The sequence below is a fragment of the Temnothorax nylanderi genome, unplaced genomic scaffold (genome assembly GCF_030848795.1).
Source record: "Temnothorax nylanderi isolate EJ_2023f unplaced genomic scaffold, tnyl_v1.0 TNYL_tig0060_pilon, whole genome shotgun sequence".
Taxonomy (NCBI): domain Eukaryota; kingdom Metazoa; phylum Arthropoda; class Insecta; order Hymenoptera; family Formicidae; genus Temnothorax; species Temnothorax nylanderi.
The window spans coordinates 278,042-299,712 of NW_027249122.1; the positions used below are offsets into that span (position 1 = coordinate 278,042).

At 46.3% G+C, this 21,671-nt stretch overlaps 1 protein-coding gene across 3 annotated transcripts in view; it reads left to right on the plus strand.

Moving 5' to 3' along the window:
- LOC139773293 (uncharacterized) overlaps positions 1–21,671 on the plus strand; it is a 174,814-nt gene that overhangs the window by 142,591 nt on the left and 10,552 nt on the right. For all 3 annotated transcript variants that reach the window (XM_071707649.1, XM_071707650.1, XM_071707648.1), the window contains 2 exons: positions 1,455–1,993; positions 5,767–5,975. In XM_071707649.1, coding sequence (XP_071563750.1) covers positions 1,613–1,993; positions 5,767–5,975 — 590 coding nt within the window. In that variant the 5' untranslated portion in view covers positions 1,455–1,612. The remainder of the gene's footprint in view (positions 1–1,454; positions 1,994–5,766; positions 5,976–21,671) is intronic.

Genomic DNA, 21,671 nt, shown 5'->3' on the forward strand with positions numbered 1-21,671 from the left:
CGACGGGCAGCATCGGCATCTGCACTTGAAATCACAAGTCGACGGGCGAATCGAACACTCGAATCTGATATTTTAATGACATCGATTTGGTTAGATTTCGGGCAAACGCGCTTTCTATGTTTTCGATTTACTCGTCAACAATGTCGAGAATCTCGCAGCTTTTTCTGCGCAATCTGACACGAGATTTTAACGTTTCGCGATCCGTGATCCCTTCAATCTATATCGACGCGATAATATGCGACAGTTGAAATCGTCGCGACTTGCGAACGGAGCGCCGTGCGACACGCGCGCAGCACCTAAGTAACCGCATTAAGAAGAAGCCGACACGTAGAAACGCGGAGCGGGCGAGTCCGTAAGGGCATTAATGCGCCGGAGATTTATGTGGTAACGGCGAGGATGAAATTCCATCGCGGTAGGTGCTCGTATAAGTGGCACGCTGCTCGCTGGCGGAGGCGCGAGAGTTATGGTTGCCCATACTGATATCCACTATAAACTCCCCCGTCGTCCGCCCTCCTCCGCGCGTCCTCCTACGCTCTCTACCACGGCATACTTAATTAAATACGTATTAAGAGCCTGAGTGTGTTCCGATGTACCGATGTGCGCCTGCATCGTGGAATAATATATGCTTCAGCGCGCGCGCGCTAATTACTTTCTCCCACCGAGGTCGCACACCCGACAGTTTTACTTTCCCCGCGTACACTAGAATCGCATTCATCGAAACGAAGCGCGAAAAATCCCTTTTGAGTAACAAAGAGGTTTTTCGATATTACATACGCATCTCTGTCCTTGCGAGACTGTCGAACCAACGAATTTATTATCGCTCGTCGTTACAATGTAATCATTATTCCTCCTTCATTATTCATTAATTATTATGCGTACGCATACGTCGTTAAGTGCTATAGAGAAAACCGTTATGGGCTAACGTATCTTACAAAGAATACGTAAGATACCTTCCGCCCTTAAGGCTGACCACACAAATAAAGGACGCTTGCGTCCCAAAGAAAGACAGAAATTTGAAATGGAAGATTTGGATTGACACCCGCTGAGCTAGAGAAGGACAGTTATTGCTAATTAAGATGGGCGTGCCGTTCTTGCCGATCTCACAATCTTTGACAAAGAATAGATCAGACTGCTTCATGAATTCTAATGCATTCTCGGAGAGTTGAAGAAATTTTCTCGCATTTGCGTTTCGGTCCGACAATTTTATCGTGCCATAAACAAGATAAGATTTTTCGAATAGTGACAACGATAGACCAAGTTCGAGAAAGGAAGCAAAGTTTGAAATATCACCGTTCTGTAATATTAATTTATTTAGCAATTAAGATTCTACTATGGAATCATTACCAAAGAAAAAGATAATCGATATATTGAACTAGCTTTTACCGTTAAACAATGATATTTACGTCAGACTCAAAATCAAGCAGCTAAAAATTATTTTTATTTTATTGTTGCAGGTTTCATCCAAGTACCGGAAGAAAAGAGCCGGTGCGGGGACGCAATAGAGCGCCGCACAGCCGCTCCTCTCTTCTTCGTTTCACCGTTGGAAACCGTCGGTGGGCTCCCTGAGCCCACCCTCTCATCGGTCAAACTGGCGAGCGCGTTAACCGCTGGTATGAACCCCCACCATCCGGGCCACTCCGCAGCCTACCCCCACCATCCCTCGCTCTCGAGCAGTCCGCATCATCCGGGGCCCGGCGGGCCGCATCACGCGTATGGGACCGGTGGAGGTGGCGGTGGTGGCGGTGGCGGCGGCACCACGACCACCCCCGACTTACCCAGCCCGCACTCACCCCAGCATACTGGTGGTGCCGGTGATCCCGCCACCCCCTACGGTACCCTACAACCTGGACAAGGCATGGGCAGCAACGGGCATCATCATAGCGGTGGCGGCATGATGCAGGATCATCCACATCACCCTGGACACCCTCATCCCCACATGCCGGGGCATCCCGCGTATCCACCCGTTAATCACAACAATAACTGCACGCTCAAGGTGAGTACCACATTTTCGCGCGAGGCGATTTTATAATAATGCGCGTTTCCGGAACGTTATTTTAAATATCAGTGGTTCGTTAACAGTTTTGTATGTGTATATATTACATATTACACACTGAGAAAAAAATGTTGTTAACTTGACTAAAATTTTCAACTAATTATTATTTTTTTAATTGAAATATTTATGTATTTAAATTAAATACGACATATTAAATCTAACATGACGTAATTTGACTCAAATACTTAAATATTTCAATTAAAAAAATAATAATTAGTTGAAAATTTTAGTCAAATTAACAACATTTTTTTCTCAGTGCACGATCTGAAATTTAATTTCTCGTACAACGAAATGTAGCGATACAGGTGGTTTCCAAGACGAAGAGTGGTGAAAAATTCCGAAGCCCTCCGACTTCGTCATAAAGGACTTGGGAACGGTATAACGTAGGGTCACAGGGTACAATTCGGCAGTATTATCCGTCCGTCCGACCCTCACTTACCCCGCCATTGACAAACGTAACAATATAGGCATTTATGATGGAGAAATATAATTGAATAGGGGCGGAGGGGCCCGCGCGGTTCCCTCTTGCAGTTTTCTGCTCGATGCTTTACCTGCCTCTTTCCCTTTCCTCCCTTCCCTACCCTTGCATCACACAACGTTCTGCCTTTTTCAGAGTATACATTGCTTCTCCAACTTTCATTCTTCAGTCACCTTTCTGTGTTGACTGTACCCTGTCTTCCGGTTTCCAGCGCCTAAAGACGTGTACATCTGTTGCTTTACTTCGTAAACTGTTTTTCGGCGATTGCTACTCCAGAGTCTTTCTTTTCTTAACCACATTCTGGTTAAAGCTCTTTTGCATTTTCTTATTTTCTGAATAATTTATCGATTAATCTTTCCTCCGCTATTTCTGCATCTGTAACGTACGAAATTCGATTCGTTACGATCGAAGTTTAAATTATGTCTCTTCTTTTGAAAAAAGTGCGATAACTTTCCTGCATTTCTTGTGTATAGAGAAACAGATGAGTCATCGTCCAATATTAATAGTGACCGTTTTGAAAACCAAGATGCTCATTCTTTACGCGTCTTAAAATTATAAAACTTTAAACATTCTCCATAATTCGTATTTTCTCTTGCGATTTGAATAATCGAGCCTCGATTTTCAAGTCTTATTCTTCGAATATTTGGATACTTTAATAGTGTATTCATGCATTCTTCAAATTTTTTTAGACCTTCTTTTCGTCGTTCTTTCTTATACTTTCTCAATCTCATCCTCCCCTTAGATTCCACTCGCGTTCTGTCACCGTCTTGAACTCGTCCTTATTCTCTCGCGTCGCTTTAACTCTCTTTCTCTAGTGGACCTTCTCTATTCGTTATTCTTCTTCTCTTCTTCCTTGTATTCACTTCTATCGTTCTCTTTCTCTCGTTTCTTTCGAGTCTCGTATGTTTTTCGTATTTGTGTCTTTACCTCCTTTATGTGTTTCTATCGTTACGGATCTCCGTCTATCTCATTGTTTTCCGTCTCTTTCCACTCTTGAACTTCGATTTTCTACCTCTTTTTATATCTTATTCTCCTGCTTTCTTTCTCTTTTTTATGTGATATCTCCTCCTTTTTATGCTTCTTTAATTTGTTACTTTTCTTTAATTTTTTGCCATTGTATACCGTAAAAGTATACGTAATATATCTGAAAATTTGCCACAACTTTCGCTTTACACAACATTGTAAGGCTCACGGCACTTAGGAAGCCTGTCCCAGAATATATCCCTCTCTCATCTCTGTCCGTCTCTGTTTCTCTCTGTTTCTCTCTCCTTTTCTTTCTCTCCCTTCCCTTCCATTCTCTTCTCTCAACCGGTGCTATGGAAAAGACCCCTTCCCCTTTCTCGCCCCTTCTCAGCCGTCGGGTCTCTCTCTGTCTGACGCACGAATGGGTCCTCCGTTCACCTCCCCTCTCGATTCTCTCTGTTCCCCTTCCCCTCGCCTCGTCGATCCCTCACGCTGTCTTTATCTCGCCTTCTCTCTCAGCGTCGGTTGGGTACTTTCTAGACTCGCCTTTTTACATTCTCCCTACCCCGAGCCCAAGGTACCTGAACCCGCGCAGGCCCGCAAGGCATTCGGGGGCCCGCAGCACCAGCCAGTTGGGTCCCGTCCGTGCTTTGCTTCGTTTCGTTTCGTTTCTTCTCTCGTTCCCTTTCTGCGCACGTCCGTGCACCGCATTGCGCGAGGATACGCGTCGCCGAAAGTGGCGAGTTTCGCGAAGATCGCTCATAGTCGCCTGTGATCCTAGGCGCTCCGTTCTGATTTTCATAGTACCGTGAAATTCAACGTGGAACCGAGGACCTCCGGATCCTTGAAATCCCGCAAATCGCGGTGGGGGAAAGTGAGTGTATCGCAACGGGAACTTGTTCGAGGTCGAGTGATATCATTGGACGAGTGAATCCGGAGTGCGGCCCGAGATCGGTTTTTCGTCGTCGTTGTTCCTTTTTTTTCCCTCTTTTCTTCTCGCTCCGTTTCTTTTCCTGCCTCGTGCTCCGCGGAGAGAGACACACAGTGAAGTGCGTCATGGAGGTCCAATACCCGTATCACTACAACACGATTACGTCGCGGATGAATAAGTGGTTCTCCGGCAACATCAAGACAGAAATCAAAGTAAGTGTACGGGTCGCAGTCGAGAAGTTTTTTTTTTCTTTTTCCATTTCGCGCGGGAGACACGCTTTTTGGAACTTATGCTCGTCGACGCGACGCAACAACAATTAACGCATTCGCTCTCGTATTCCCTGACGCAAGTCGAATAGGTAGTGCTGTGCGTAGCGTACCGTGTCCGACTATTCGCATAACTGCACGGGCAGACATTGCTATTTGAAAGTCATCCTACACCACGGAATTACTACGTCGATAGATATTAAATATGCGAGTGTAACAAATACAAGCACACACATTAAGTACATGTATATGGAATGCGTAATTCTTGAACTTTTAATTTAGAAGTCTATTAGCTCCAACAACGCAACGGCGCATCCGGCTCGTACTGAAATCGATACTTGTTTAAATGTTTTTAATCTCTTTTTTTTGTATATATTTATACGTTTGTATAAATAACGCAGATGAGGAAATTATTTTCATACTTTCTACAGATCCTTTTACTCCACACGTATAAAAATACATGTATCATTTTTCTACTTAAATATAATCGACTAAGAAAAACTCGTCGAGTACGCGTACAAGATCAACGTAGTTTCGTTGATTAAATGGTAAACTGAAGTATTTTTAGCAACAATACGGTATTGAGCAATGTTGTACAAAGTGAAATTAGCGAGTAAGTTGTAGGTCCCGTGAGCAAGAGTTACGTTCGCCTACGTGTGTTTGCATAATCACGAGTAAGCATTCATAATAAGCGCGCACTTAAGACGCCGTAATGATTTAGTGCCCGTTAATGACTTTCTGTTTCGCATTAATTACCACGATGCTTGAATTTCTACTTATAATGGGCTAGAAACGATTTCTAAGGTGTGTGTGGCAACTCTTACGCGCGTCCTCTTTGAAAAGTACGTTGCCATCGTTTTCTTTATTCGAACTTCGTAACCAGCCATCTCTCTTGCTGTCTCAAGTCGAGAAAACGTAATAGTAGTAGTAACAGCGTTAACTCTTAATACAGCTTAATTAAACTGAATAGTATATCCTTAACTAAATTTCAAATTAATATTAATTATGAATCGCGATGAATTTAAGGTCGCAGAGTGTTCAATGAATGACAAAAAATGAAAACTTGATGTTGCAGCAAGAAGGTGTCCCAAGCGGGTCAACGGGCCTTCGGCAATGCGCCGCCTGCGGTGCACAAATAATGGAAAGATGGCTGTTGCTAGCGATGGACCGGTACTGGCACATTAGCTGCCTGAAGTGCCAGTGTTGCAACATAATATTGGGAGAGGTTGGCCAGTCCTGCTACACCAAAAGCGGCATGATCCTCTGCAAAGCCGACTACAGACGGTGAGTCGTATTGCTAATTTCTTTTGAGCCGGACCACCCATACCGAATCTAAAATTAAAAAATAGCAGAGAAATTTTTTAAACAAAAAGAAAAAAAAAGAGAATAAGAAAGATCCTTCTCTATATGCATGGGGAATGTCCTCGATATTCGGGCGATAGCGCAGCTTTCTTCGCATATCGCTGCTTATCGCATTGAAGAGTTGATAGCGATGGCCACTCATGAATAAACCAGAAATTATCGCTTCCATTAAATTAGATATTACGTCGCGCAACACAGGACATCGGATATTCCGGCTTTGCCGGCGCAGGCGCGACTCCGCGCGGCCGACAGAGAATCGGCGCCGTCTAATTTCTTGAAACTAATAACAACGCCCGACGCTTCGTTATTAATAATAAATACTGTTATTGTGCGCGGCCATTATGGCTAATTTATCGTGGTACTTGCCGCGCGTTCGTTTATACCGTGCCGGGATTCCTGGGAGCCAATATCGTGTAATCAACATTCCTCTCGTGCAAAATAGCCACGGAACTAGGAAGTTGCCGTTTTACGTCATATCTCGTAATCATATTCGTCTTTTTTCTCCAATAGCTATGGCAATTATTCAACGTATTGTTAAATAACAATATGAGGACACCGTTTGTGATGGTTAAATATACCTGTAAATCTGAAAACTTAGGGCTTCATGGATTTAGGTACAAAATTAAAAATCGAAGAAAAATCGGAATGTAGGAAATATGTATGATAAATATATATCGGAGATATATGATAAATATGAAGAATAAAAAATTGTACTGACGTGTGGGATAAATATTGTAGTAGTAATATAGATTCTAGGAAAAAGATTTAATTACAATATTTTCCTCGCATGCACTTATCCAGACGACTTATCTCCAAAAGATACTTGAAAGAATGGGACGTGTTTTAGGTATACTTAACGATATTTCTTTGCGTTGTCTCGCCCATTATTGCCGCATTGTGCTCGACACAGCACGCACATCTCTCCGTTGATCGTTTATCGATGAATGGCTCGAGACTTGGAGATTGCCGCGCCGTGATGAATATGCACCTAATCGGCGTGGCCGTTCCAAATTTAGATGATTCGAGGTCAGAGCGCAATTTAATGAGAAACAGACGCTGAACTTAGTTAGTTCCCCCGAAATAGATCGGCACAACCTGGCCCGGCCGCGCTCGTACCGGAGGTAATGGAACTGTCAGTCCTTTTTTTACTCAGCTAACCGGTTATATCCGCACGAGGAGTGACATTTCTTGCATTTCACGCTGCAGTTAAGCGCGCTCGGCCGTTCGTGTTTCTACGTTTCATCATAATACCGCCGCTAAAACATCATTATGCAACACGGAGACGCGAAAAGCAAGGGGAGGGCATTGATAGGTACGGACAGATATTTTTGTTATCGATTGCGTCGATCGGTACGCTAACGTTGGTATTTCAATTTCGTCGGTCCTTTCCTTATCGCGCGATTGCTATTACTCAACCGTGGCGCACGTACGTCCTAATCTGTTGGCATAGTCGAGCGATTTAGTCCGGCCTAGTATCAATATTTGACTACGAGACGTCCCCATCCTCGGGATGGGTCTAACATCGTCCGTCCCGGCGCCCATCGGCTTGCTTTCGTCGAAAAATGAGACGCGATAAACTGTTTGAGAGTTTGTTCCTTAAAATTAATTTCAAAAAGAGGAAAAGATATTGTATTATCAGAGAGGAAGATGAATTAGGAGAATAAAGCAATTCGAGAGGATTTAAGGATGTAAAAATCACATTTAACAGACGAATCCAAATCGATATATGTAGGATCATATCGGAAGACTATCAGATCATTCGCGTATGACTCTCGCTTCGGGCAACAATAGCACGTTCTTACGGAACACTCGGTGCATCATATCACGCTAAGCGTTCTATACCCTGCGCAGCTTTACAATCAAACTACTGTCGGAATTGAAACCAACCGGTTGTCTCGAAACACCATCGGGTGTCTCCTGCGCGGGAGCAGCGTCTGCTGCAACCGCCTCGTCGAAAAGAGAACGACGAATATATCTGCGCGGGCCGAGTGGATAGACAGATGGATGGAGAGGATAGCGAGCGCGGTGCGACTCGGAAAGATAGCGGGGAGGTTGGAGAGGCGAGAGAGAAGGGATGGCGGTTCGTTTCTTTTGGATTCAAGGAATGTTTCAATCAGTTTGATTGAAGGGCTGAGCCACGGCAAGAGGGTAAACTCGATTTACAGCCGTGTAGGAGGGATGGCGCGGTGGACGGAACGGAAGGAGAGAGATAGAGAGAGAGAGAGAGAGAGAGAGAGAGAGAGAGAGAGAGAGAGGGAGGGAAGGGGGAAGAGGTAGAGAGAGAGAGAGAGAGGGAGAAGGGGGTGCAGGGGGTGGACGGTGGGTGCCACAATCACCGAGATGCGTCCAATCACCCCCAGCCCCCGACGCCATCGGGTTTCGGGCGTACGGACGAGGGGTTGAAGGGATCGAGGAAAAGGGGAATGACAGAGAGAGAGAGAGAGAAATAGGGGAGGGAGGGAGAGAGAGAGAATGTGTGTGCGGCCAATCATCGCTCGGCTTTCCGCTGGAGCGACATCGTCGTGATGCTGGTTTGTCCTAGATGTGCAATCAGACGGCTTCCAGCCCTCTAGCTTGCTCCGATGGCTCCTTCTCCCTCCATCTTTCTGGCCGAATACCAAATTCCAGCAATTTGGTAGGTAGGTACTTTGTTGAATCAACATGATTGGGCTTGACGGAGACCGGCGACGCGCCATACCGCGTAGCGCGGCGCAGCGCCGCGACGAGCGACGGCGACGAGCCGACGAGTCGAGGACGAACTGAAAGACAGATAGACTGGCTCCGACACCCTCGCAACCCTTTCCAGAACGGACAACATTTCGTTGATGATCTTAAGATTGTCCACTTGTGCTTTCAATCCGATTACCGATTTAATTTAATCCGCGAAATGTACTAACATGATAGAACGATTAGTAATTACGGATTATTATAGTTATCATCTCTCTGGATTAATATATATATAGATGTATATATGTATGTATACATTAGGTTTTTTAAATCTGAAAAGAAATAAGCGCGACTTAAAGTAAAGAAGGAAATAACAGAGTGACGAAATTGTGACGAAGCATACTTCATCCACATCGGTAGTAATAGCAATGTAACATTAGAGTGACAAGAGTAACAGTATAGTGATAATAATAACAACGACGAGATAACGGAGAAAGAGACTGCCGATCGCGTTCGCGCGGAAGAGAACACGGCGTATTTTCCGCGCTCGATTCAGCCCGCATCGCGTCGAGGGAGGCACGTACGTAGACGGTAGGTCGCCGGAGGTGCTGAGGGAAACGAAGAAGAGGGCGGGAGCGGGGAACGGAGGGGTGGCACCGGGCGATAAGGGGTTCATTAGAGGCAGTTTATTACTGCCTTTGAAGTCTCTCGCGTGTTGCCGTTAAGTCGCTCGATATCTCGTAATATCTCGCTCTAATCTCGCGAGGAGAAGTTAATTGCTACCTTCACCCCCCGCCACCTTCTCACCTCCGTCCGACCTACTCGCCCCCATCGCGCTCGCCGCACCACTTTCCGCCGCCACCCCGCCGGCGCGGGCGGTTCCCTCGCACATGTCGCCTTTACAATTAGACGCTTAATTCGGGCAACCACCGGGCTGAAATTTTCACCACCCCACCTGCCCGGCCCCCTGGCCACCCTTTCGTCCGCCGCCACCCGCTTCGACCGCGACTCGAGTCGGGAATTTCCTGCCCTTGGTCAGCAGCCGCCGCGTCGCGCCATGTCGCTCCTCGAACTTGGTAATTTCCGAGTTCGATGACCGTTCGATGAACGGTCGCGTTAGTATCTCAAAATTGCGTGACTCCGTAGATCGTAAGAATAGAAGGCGCGACGAGGTGCCTTGAGAATTGTTGCATTTTCCGAAACAACAAGTTGTTATGAATTTATAGAGCTATCGAATACACGGCATCCGGTCATTAGAATGTTACGTTAATTTTTTTTTCTGTACTGTAGTATATAAATTTGAGATATCGCATACGTATATCATACGTATATTTATAAAACTCCTCGGAAAGATCAGATAATGCCGCGGGTTCGAGTGGTGCGTTAATGCGAGTCAGAATCGCGTGTCGACGCGCCTTTTGTAGGACGCACTAAAGCTTGCATGTATACGTGTGAATACGGGGGTGCGCACAGCCGTGGCACCGATTCGTAATTATTGTAATTTTCGCCAGTAGAAAAGTTTTCTACGACGACGATGATGACTATGAGAACAGTTTTCATGGCCGAGGCACGCGTTAACGAGTGGACGGCAAGATTGCCGACGGAAAGAAAGAAGGCGTCGTGACGACGATTATCGTGATAATATTCAAAACGATTAGTTCGCAAGTTACCGCAGACCACAGTCGCAATAGTCGACCCACTGATTAAACGCGACCATCCTCACTCTCGGCTAAGACTTGAACGGCTGCAGCATGCTTCGATCAGCATGACAATTCGCGCATTTATTTCCTCCCTCAATATTATTATCGTTATTATCATCCGGGGAGTAACCTATATATACACACACATATAGGTATACGAAGTAATTTAGATGACTCGAACTTCGAACCCTGGAATTTTTTCGAGAAAGCACAAGCTTGTGACAAAGAAAGAAAGGAGTGTAAAGTATCAACCGGGATCTTACATTAAGATTGTATGCAAACAGCTGAAGATATTTGAGCGACAGTTTAATCGAAGCATAATTCGGCCATTAAATCAATACCGTTCGTTACAATCCCGACAAGATTACGCGAGGAGAGGCGCGGGAGGGGAGCAGAAAGTGGACAAGGGGGGAGGGAGGGGCGGATAGCCGCGGCAAATAGAGAGGAATTAATCCGTTCAACTTGACAGCGATTTCACGGGGGAAATTAAGAGAATACCGCAGAAGGTGGTTACGCTGCTGGCGGTGGCAGCGCGTACGCGCGATGGTAGAGGCTGATTCATGAAATATTTGCGCGATTTCGCGATATTCGCGTTTGACTCCGCCAGCAAACCGAGTAATGATATTTGAACAGGCCCTTGTGTGTGATCTAACGATGTTCCCCGGACGGATGGATGGATAGATGGATTTGAAGAGAGAGTAGGACCCTCGGCCAATCGGAGGACCACGATCGACTCGATCGGGAAGTGCTCCCGGCTCGATCGTTTTGCAACACCAGTCACCTGATCTACGATGATAATTAATCAGTTAATCGAATTCAGTGGTTGAACCGATGTAATAACATGTTTCCTCATATTTCTAGGTAAATTACGAATTTAATTAGACTGACGATTAAGAAATCGCGTAGAAACAGGATAGAATCCAATTAAGTTCGTACGAGAGATAGAGTTGAAACTCGCCAATGAATTGGTAATCGAGAGAAAGCGCGAGCGGGACAATACCGTAACGCTAAGAATATATCTGTAAATTAAGTTCCGTTTCTTTGAAAGGGAGAACTTCACTTCGATGACAATGGAAAAGAGGAGCCATTATACGCGTTGTCCGCATAGAATATACTACGATATTTACATAATTTACGGATATATAAGACTATCGCTCTTATACTCCGTGCATCTCCATATTTCTGCATAAATCTAAGAAAAAAGAATAAAGTTAAATTTACTGCAAGCATAAATTCGTGGATTTGTAACGAGAAATCGCATTATTCGCGCATCGACCGTACGTGCAAATGAAGACATTCGCGTAAACTGCGTCGTTCGTAATTAAATACAACAAGCTAAGTGCAGCGTGCGCGCGCGCGGGCTTGAGCAAACGCGGTAGATTTGCTCGGAATCCGGCGGAACGCTTTGGTCTCCCTTTGAGAGAACGTTTTATGCGCGTCGTCCCGACGAAAAAGAGGAAGATGTCCGACACATTTATCATTGCCGAGATATTAGGTGGCATTTATGCCGGCCGCGCGTTGACAAGCCGCTTTTGAGGTTAATAATAGCCATCGTGCGGCGGTTAAATGCGAGTTTAATATTTTTAATGATCGCGCGTTCTATTCAAGAGAATCGGCACTCTTCTTGCCCGAACCATGAGAGATCTGAAATCCAGAGATCCGATTATTACGAGTAACCAATAATCTCCTCGCGGAAAACTCGCTCATTAGGTATTACGAATTTATTTCACGCTTTAAATGCGCAAAGGAAGTCGGGGGGGACTTCCCCCGAAGGGGGGCTTCTCTCTCTGTCTCTCTCTCTCTCTCTCTTTTTGTTTTGTTAATTTATGAGATTTATTTTTAGAACACAAATTATTTCCTTTGTAGGTTCGACCACTCAACAAATCGAGCGTGCTCATGGAAAAGCACCTAATCGCCAAAGTAAAGCCCGCATTACGCTCGCGGGTAGGTTTATCTGCGATCGAAATACACGCAGGGGAGGGCGAGCCTTTTCCACCCACTGAATAATAAATAGCGTGATCGTCGTGCTTCGAAACGTATTTGTCCCGACGTCGCCCTGGTGTCCTTTGACAAAACCGCTCGATAATGTCGATACTCATATTCCGCGCGTAACTAATCCCGAAAGCGTACAGGGAATCAACGAAAAATGTGCGAGAAACAAAAAAAAGTAAAGGAAATTCGCGCACGGGGATATCAAGATAACAGAAATAGATATTCGCAATTAAGCAATAAATTTTATAAAATTTTTTTTATACGCGTCACGGGACCTGTGCTAACGATCAAAGGAATCAATAGCGACCGTAATAGCGGAAACGTTCCGGTAAATACCGTACATTGCGGTTTGTCATGTCAATCGAGAAACGTGGCGTTAACGAAAAATGGCGCGAGTGCATTCAGCGCGCAAGATATGAAAGTACGAGTGCACGCGCGCGTTTGCGTATCTACGGCAGCGCAATCATTTTTCATTTGTCGCACGCATGCTAATTACAGCACGATGCCCGTAGGTTTTTCGGAACGAGAATTTATTGAGGCTGGTCGGTGCGTCCGCCCGGCCGGGCCTGTTTCGCGATGTTATCAGCGCGGAAAAAAGCGGATCTAATTGATACACGCGAATAAAATGGAGTGGAGCAGACCGATGAATGACCGGTTGAGAAATATTCGCAGGTAATCCGGGATTTTTTTTCTAAGTCAGGAAAATTATACATTTTTTTCCAAGTGCATCCCTGGATATTAATCAAGATTTAAATTTTCGTATGATAAAAATAATGTCTCTCGACATGGTCATTCACATAGTCTTCTTTTTTTTCCTCTTCTTAATTGTAAATTTCCGACTCGCAGAGTCATAGCATTTTTATGTGGAATCTGATTAAATTCAGTATAAATTATGTTTTATAAAAATGTTCGATATATGTTGCCGCATAAAGGCCGGGGGATTATGAGAGTTACCTATAATGAAAACTCTGAGAATTTAAAATATTATACAATAAATGCTCGCGCGTATTATTGTTATCGAGAAACAGGCAGGTATCCTTTGGTATCGTTGTCAAAGGCCCGCGACAATATTCCGGGCGATTCATTAGGCGCGAACGAAGGATCAGCATGAATTTGCACATACTCGCGCGCATTAATGAAACTGTCCCGGGCGGCACGCTGGTTGGGAGGAAAATAGCGACGGCGAAAAATAAAGAGAGAAAGAGAAAGAGAGCGCGCGCCTATCGCGCCGCGTCGCGTGGATTAAGTACGCGAGAGCGTTAATTCGCGCGGGCGGTTTTTCGCAAATTGCAGTTAGATGTTCGCGCTACTTTTACACGCGGACGATAACGATTGCGGGAGAAGGGTAACGCGCGGCCCGTGTAACGCCGATGATAAGCTGTTTGTATTTTAGCCGGCGCTATCGATAATGGAAGTCGGAGCGGTTCGCATTTGTCTTTTTGCGTTCGATATGCGTCGAAGCGAATTCGACGTTTCTATTAATCGGTCCCGCCAATTCCACGATGAAACGGTGTCAGGAAAATTAAGTGGATATTCCGCGATATCGCCATAAACGGTTTCCTAACACCACCGTGTACCGTTGCCGAAAGTTACCGTTTAATCCCCGAGCTTATCGTTATTGCATATCATGGAAATTAATTACCGCTCATCTTCATTCTTAACTGCAGTCCGTCGCACTTAAAACATCCCACGAAATTTCCACCGTAACTAAACGCAGAAGGGCGCTCGCCTCCTCTTACCTCCCGCTCCCGCATTTCAGGGTGGCTCCGTCAAAGTTGGCGAGCGGGCACGACTATAATAATAATCCTATTTCGCGACTGCGAGCGGCATAGCAAATAGCCGCGCGATCCGAATCGACGAGGCAGAGCGAGAAGAGGGTTAGGAGGGGGACGAGGGGTGGAGGAGGGAGGTGGAGGAACAAGAGACGATGAGGGGGGTGGATAGCGAACAGGTCAGGGGTCGTTCCGATGGGAGTTTGGGGGAGGGGAGGGGGTGGTTGTAGCGTGTACCCAACCTAATAACCGCGATCAGCCATCGCTTATGTGTACCTAATATATCAAATTATGGCGGCGTGCCTTGAATGACAAACCACTACGCTAGACATAGAAAGGGAAGGTACCAACGGCAGGAATATCTAGATGTCAGTCATATCGCCCTTTGAGGAAGCCGCCTCTTCGTTCCGATCGCATATCCCTTTGACATATCGCCGGCCCTTCTTCCGAAACACTTTATCGATGTCATCGTTGAATATACGTTGAATGAACGCTGCATTTTGTCCTCGTGCCTCAAGATAGCGGTGAAAATTGAAGCTGAGCCGTTCGAATTTAACGGCTCATTGTCAGTCTCTGTCGTATTCGTCTTGAATACGCCTCGCTAATTTATTCCGCGCTCTTTAATTATGTATTCTCGCGGCCGTCACGAGACATTATATAAGCGGGCGAATCGTATCTCTCGCTCTCGCCGGTACACAAGGCCGTTTATTAGGTATTAGGTAACGCGCATACGTATATACACATAATTACGCCGCAAGTACGTGCAAATACACCCAGCCAATTAACCACGAAAACGGACCCATCTCTCCGCGTCCGCCCGCCCTCCCTTCCTCTCTCTTTATCCCGTAGTCGTAGCACATTCATATCTCGTAAATCCTAAAGGGCTCTGCAATGCGCTTATGTTGTTACCGCGTCCGATCCACCCTAAAACATCAGTTCACCGACTGGCGTACGATCCTAATTAACTCTCGCAGAAAAGTAAATTATTATTATTCTTTTACTTTACGCATCCGGGTATATTAAAACGACGCCTAATGCAACGTATTCGTTTTGTTCTTGGCTGGCGTACCCAGAGAAATATCGAATTCGTGCGGCTTTTCAAACGAAATTGCTTGAAGAGAGAGTTAATACTCGTATCATACAGACAATCTTCGAGCAGCTCCGAGACTATTCTCATCTGTTTCTCCAAATGGAACAATTTGACAAAATCGGCCGTAATTTATCGGAAATATTGTATATCTATCTTTTGCCTTGATCGAGGTGCGTGGGTGTGCAGTCTTCTGTCTTTTTATTCGCTTCGCTCGTTTATTTTCTCTCCCCTTCCTTTCCTTCTCTCTTTCTCTCTCGCTCTCTCTCTCTCTTTCAGTACCTTCTGTTTCATTTTCTACAAGCAGTCCACCCTCGTTCTCTTCTTCTCTATCTCTTTCTCTCTCGCACATACACGCACGCGCGCGAACACACACAACACAACACACATCAGCAAACCGCCTCGTTATACAGATACACGGATGCGTCTCGTTTCATCCCTGGTAATTGCTTATTAAATTCCTGGGGGTTGAGGTAAACATCCCTCCCCTCCCCTGCACTAACCCTCTTCCACTTGCCTCACTCTCTCGCGAAGCTATCGCCATTTCTCCATCTACCTGCAATGGATGGGAGGGAGAAACGTCCGACAGAATTGTTTTCCCCTTACCGTGAAAATATGCCAGAGGGCGGATCTTGCTGCGTAATTGGATTATTAATTAGATTGTTAATGAGACAAATTTCATGTCGAAGGGGATCGTGAACGAGCCGCATGACGAAGCGTCGCGTCGACTTTCCGGTCGGGTTCCTTATTGACGAATCTTAAATAGAAATACTGATTTAAGAATCGCGTGTCTACGGAGTCGCGTATCTGCTTTATTAATGTCGAATATTAACTGAAAGTTTTAATTATAATTGTTTGGATTAAAATATCGTTTGTGTTACGAAACGTTTCAATTACATTGAAACATGAAATATTGATTTTGCATTTGTATACATATCGTCTTGCGCAATTTCATCTTTATGTGCATATTACATGCATATACAATAAACCGCGAAAACCTGCACTAAGCACCGATAGTGTTCGTAAAGTCAATTCTTTGTTTGTGTTAATTTTTATTCAATGTGATTTTTTTCCGGTCGGTATACAGGATGTGAGAGGTGTATGAGCGTTACAATGTAATAGCGATATACTAATTTATCGCGGCCGCAGCGAAGTTATTAAGCCGTCAACGTAAAACGGCTCGGCGCGAAAAGTAATTTCCGTTTCAATTTTGATCTGATCCACGAGTGACGCCGGAAATTCGATGACGCGTTTCGGCCGGCCCATAGTTGGCAAGATTAGAACTCGTTTCGAAATGCCCCGTGCCACAGGTGGTTGCCAAGTGTCTCATTCCGCGGGTCGCCAAATTTTCGACGCGGCGTATCGGTTTTATTGGTATATCGAGTATTTTCTTCGGCCGCGCGAGCGCGCGGGCGTGTAGTCGCTCTATAATGCGATCGAGTTTTCGTGCGTCCATTTCGCGACCGCCGCGCTACCGGCGGTATCGTACGACGAACAATCGTGCGAGAGTTTTATAAACAGCGTTTTATCTCGTCGAGTTCTCTGAAACGGACGCATACGGGATCCTACGCTCGGGTAGCCGAGAAACCAGTCCGATCGATTAATCCGCCGGATGTACGGCAACGAACGATACTGAGAGACGTCAAAAAATATTTGGAGTAACTATTTCCCGGAGTCCTCAGGGGGACTGAAAGGGGGCACGAAGGAATCGTAAAGACAGACGGGGGTTTACGTGACGTTGAAAATCAATGCGCGACTTTTACAAGTCGGCCAGCAATGGCCGATATTCGTCGTGACTTATCCCCACCGACGCGGGTCCTTTCTACGGTCTCTCGCCGCGCGAGGCAATTATCCTTAATTCGGGTCCCGCGGCCTCACACGGCATGTCGTGGCGCCCCCTCCCCCCTCCGTCTAAAAGGAAAAAAGACGTGACACGCCGAAACGATGGCAGAAGAAATGTCGTTCAATCTACATAATCATTAACAGAAAGGAAATTTATTTAATCCCGCGGGCGACGAGGCAGGAGGGGACTCGTTATTTCCCTTGAACTAATTTGAATAGATTTGCCCCGCGAACGCTAAATTAGAATCCAATTTCGGCGTAATTTTGTGCTATTAAATGCGATTGGACCCGCCGTCCCACCCCCTCCGCCTCGCCTGTCGGCGATCCCCTTCTCCGCTACCGATACCTATGATACTCGGTTTATTGCGATTCACCGTACGCCTCTCCTCTCTCGCCTCCCTCTTCGCGTGTGCCGCCGTTCCTCCCGTCTTTTTGTTACGCAAACTACCTCCGATAGGGATACTGCTTGTTAATTTCATTTAATTAAGCGGGTGCGTGTATATATACACGCAGCTGTTGCAGCATGAAGACTTGGTCGCATTCGGCCAAGTTGAATACCGCTAGTTTTAAAACCATCCTTAAAAATAGCGCGCGTATTCGATTTCATGACACAGACACAAAACACGAGAGCGTTTGTGACGGCACGCAGACGAATCGCATGAAATAATGGAGGCTTCTCTCGACGAGGTATTAAATAATCGTCCAATCAACGTTCCCGGGGAACCCGGGGAACCAAAGTCTTCTGGGAGCAATCTGCATGTTAAGAGGTAGTTAATACCTTTTTGCCTAGCCGGCCTCGGCCGGTCCGTCGATTTCGCGTATGTCTTTCCGTGAGGTAAATGCGGCTAAACTCTGGATTGGCTCCCTTTAAACGCGCATCGGGCCATAGAGTTCAGCGTGGAGTCCTTTGCTGATGTAGGTATGTCGCAACCTGTCGCCCGATTGAGGGTGCTAATCGCTTGTACCGTAGCCGAATAGGTGCTGTCTCGAAGCCTCAAAATTCGCCTTACCGAAGCAATTAACATCTCCGCGTTTACTGTAAAGTGTAAATCTTATGTAACGTGTGAAAGACGTGTACTGAAGATGTCAAAGAAACAACTGCATTTTCTGTAGAGATTATACTGTTATCAACTGTTTTCGCATCCTCTGGCGCGTGCCACCGAATTTTTCATTCTGAATTTCACTGTAAAGGCATGCAGGGTCGATCGCTACGGCCGCACCGTCCAGAAATGCGCATTTTTCAAGCTCTATCTGTCGGACACACCGGCGTGCGTTATCTTCCTCTCATTCGTCCCTCTCGTGTTCAGCGGAAGAAGAGTTGCGGTAGGAAGGGCGCGGGCGGGAAACCGAGCGCGGGAGTAAGTTGCGGGTGGATGGCTGAAAGGGGTGAACGCGCCGCGTCGCGCCGCGCCGCGCCGCGCCGGGTAGACCAGGGTAGACTCTGGTAATGAGGGAATGCGTGCCGCACGCCTGATAAGGGTGTATCTGCCGCTGCACTCGTGTTTACACCGTGTGACGTCCGCATTACGTAGCCGCGACTGTGCAATTCTTTTTTTCCCCCATTTTATCAGGCGCCCGATAAAAAATTCCCCGCATTATTCTTCTGGCTCACAATCTCGGAGGTAACACGGAGATAACACGGAGGACATGTATCGCGTGCCACAAATGACAACAATTTGCCGTTCAGCGCGAAATTGAGCGAAACGATTTGGAAATTCCGTAAGGAAAACTCCGTAAAACCGCATACATTGACGCGAGTTATTTCAAATCGTCGAGTATCGGTTGCGTCGTCCCATCGCCGTCCTATCGATGGCTTCCATATTCCACCGCGGTGACGCGGAAAGATCTCTCCGAGATTGTGGATACTTTACTCTCGAGCCATATTCGGGGGGCCATGAATAAAAAATGGTTATCACGTCTAGATACAGAATTTGTGGATTGTCCTCGTCCCGCTATGAGCGGTTAAATTTACTCGAGGCAAAACTGCCCGTCGTTATCCATGTGCCAGAATATCTGACGTAACATTAGCGACGTTTCGCTCGCGGGGCATTTATTATTTAGCACTACGAAACAGTTTTACCGCGAGACGGAACCGAAACAGAGCGGAGGAAGCATCGATTTTACGATTACACGCGCGTGCACGGTGGGGGTCTATGTGTTTAAACTGCTCCTAGATATGTATCAATACGAGGGTAACAACCCTGGCGCTTATAAAACGTTGTGGGCTTAATATTTCAGAGATTCATTAATATCGAAACGAGAGAATAAGCCCGCCACGAGAGACCTTACGCGGAATCATTCTTCCGCCTCGCTCGCGAGAGTTCGTAATCATTTCGAGGAGCGATCGTGATAAGATTTGTCGAAGCAATCTCGACGCTGTATCAACGCGTGAAATATAATATTTAAATCAATTACAGCTAGTCTCTAAAATTACCAAACGCGTTCGGAATAGAAACTGGTGTTCGGAAACGAGAAATTCATGCCCTCGCGTATTTGCGCTATTATAGGTTTGAAAATGTCGCCACTTCTGGAATATCGTGGCGGAAAACGTCGACGCACGCTTTATCCTTTTATCGCGCAACGATTACGCATTCGACAGCGCCGTAAATCTTCCGGTGAGTTTTCCATCGCGCATAGCTGGTATTTAACTAACATCGCCGCAGCACGCGCGCGCGAGCGCGCGCCCGTAATATCATCCGAGTCGCAACGACGGATAACTCGATGCGCCAAAGTGCATACAGGCCGCGTAATGTCCGTTGCGCGCTCAACAAAAGTTTCTAAACGGTACGGTAATAACAATAATAACTTTTGCAACTCCGTCGCCGCGCGCACACGACGACGAAACGAAGAGCTTCGCTCGCTCACTTGCTCGCCCCGCTCGCTCGCCCCGCTCGCAACCGCCCAGCCTGCGGCGCGTAAATTGAACGTCCAACTTGTATTTATATGATAATAAGCGCGTTTAAATATACCCAGTGTACCTAAACTCGCTACTTAAATATCGGACGATTACGCCGGCTTTCTTCCGGACGTCGCTTTACCTTATGCGCGCCCGCGCATTACGAATCTATATACGCGCATACACACGTACACACGACGCGCGTCCGCCGCGTGTCTATATGTATGTGCGCGTAATAACATCCAGTAGCCTCGTATTTACATATTTAGAGAGCCCGCAACTTTCCACGAGTTTCAGTTAAACGCGCTTTTATCCCGCCGGAGAGTATCTCTTCCTCTCGTACTTCCGCTTTCTTATGGGCCACCTACCAGCCTCTCCCCTGTACCCTTCGTCAACTCCTATCTCCTTCAAGTCCATTCGTACCCTTCGAATGAGCGTCGCGTCCGAGTTCGTGGAATAATTTTCGGATAATCTCGCGTATTTTTGCGCGCTCGATGCCGCTTGTATACCGTCGATATATATTCCTAAGACTACTTCGCAACATTGATACTTGAATTTTTCCACGAACGAATAAACGGATTTCGTCGTTTTTCGAATGTTCGTTTCCCTCTCTCTTTTCCTCACGCATTGTGATTCTCTCTGCCTTTCTCGTTTTCTCTCTTTCGTCGTTGCCCGAAATGGCACGGGATCGGTGAGGTGATACAGGAGGGTGGTTATAATTTTAATGACGGCGTGTCCGCGCGCGCAGACTATTAAGAATACGCGTCGCTAGAAACTTTTAACGAGACGCCGTGCCGCCTCTCCTCTCCTTTCCTCTCCGCTCCTCTCTCGAGCGTCTCTCAGTTCCGCACGGGACCTCCGTCAGGCGGTACGAGAGGGAAGGAGAGAAGACCGGGGGGGGCGGGGGGTTATGCGGTAGAAGGCGACTCGGCATTATGTATTTTATAATGATCTCACAACAAAATTGCAATTTGCAGCGGGCGATGTCGCATCTTCTACGCGCGCGCGCGCTTTCTTTGCTCGTCTCTCTCTTTCTCTCTCTCTCTCTCTCTCTCTCTCTCTCTCTCTCTCTCTCTCTCCTTTCCCTCTTCTCTTTTTCTCTCTCTTTCTCTCGCTCTCTCTCTCTCTCTCTGTTGTTCTTTCTTTCTCTCTTTTCCTCTCATCCAGCTTTCTGTCCTCTCGCTTACAGGGCTGGATCGCGGAGCGAATTGTTAGACGCCCCGAGAGATTTGCGATCGAAGTATAAGGTTTTTTTTAACGTGCGTGGAACCGACTAGGCGAGCGATTTTTAAAGGCCACGCGTCATTAAGGAGGATCCTTTATCCGTCCTTTCAATTTTTTCCGCCTGTTCTTCAACCTTCTCATTTCATTCAACGTCGATGGATCTTAAATGTTCATTAATTTATCGTGCTTGTGATTTTTTTCTTCCAATGCAGCTTCGGAATGCAGCAAATATATGAGCGAGAAAAGGGTACACTTGGATCCCGGAGCAATTCTTACAATTAGTTGCGACTTTCGCGAGGTCGATCAAAATTCGTATTAAATTTTAAAGCGAAATTCACTTCGATTGCATCTCGGATTCGGTCGGATTCATTGCCCGATTTACCAGTCGTTGCCACGTGGATTTCGTTCCTCCGAACGGCCCTGGCGACGACGACGGTA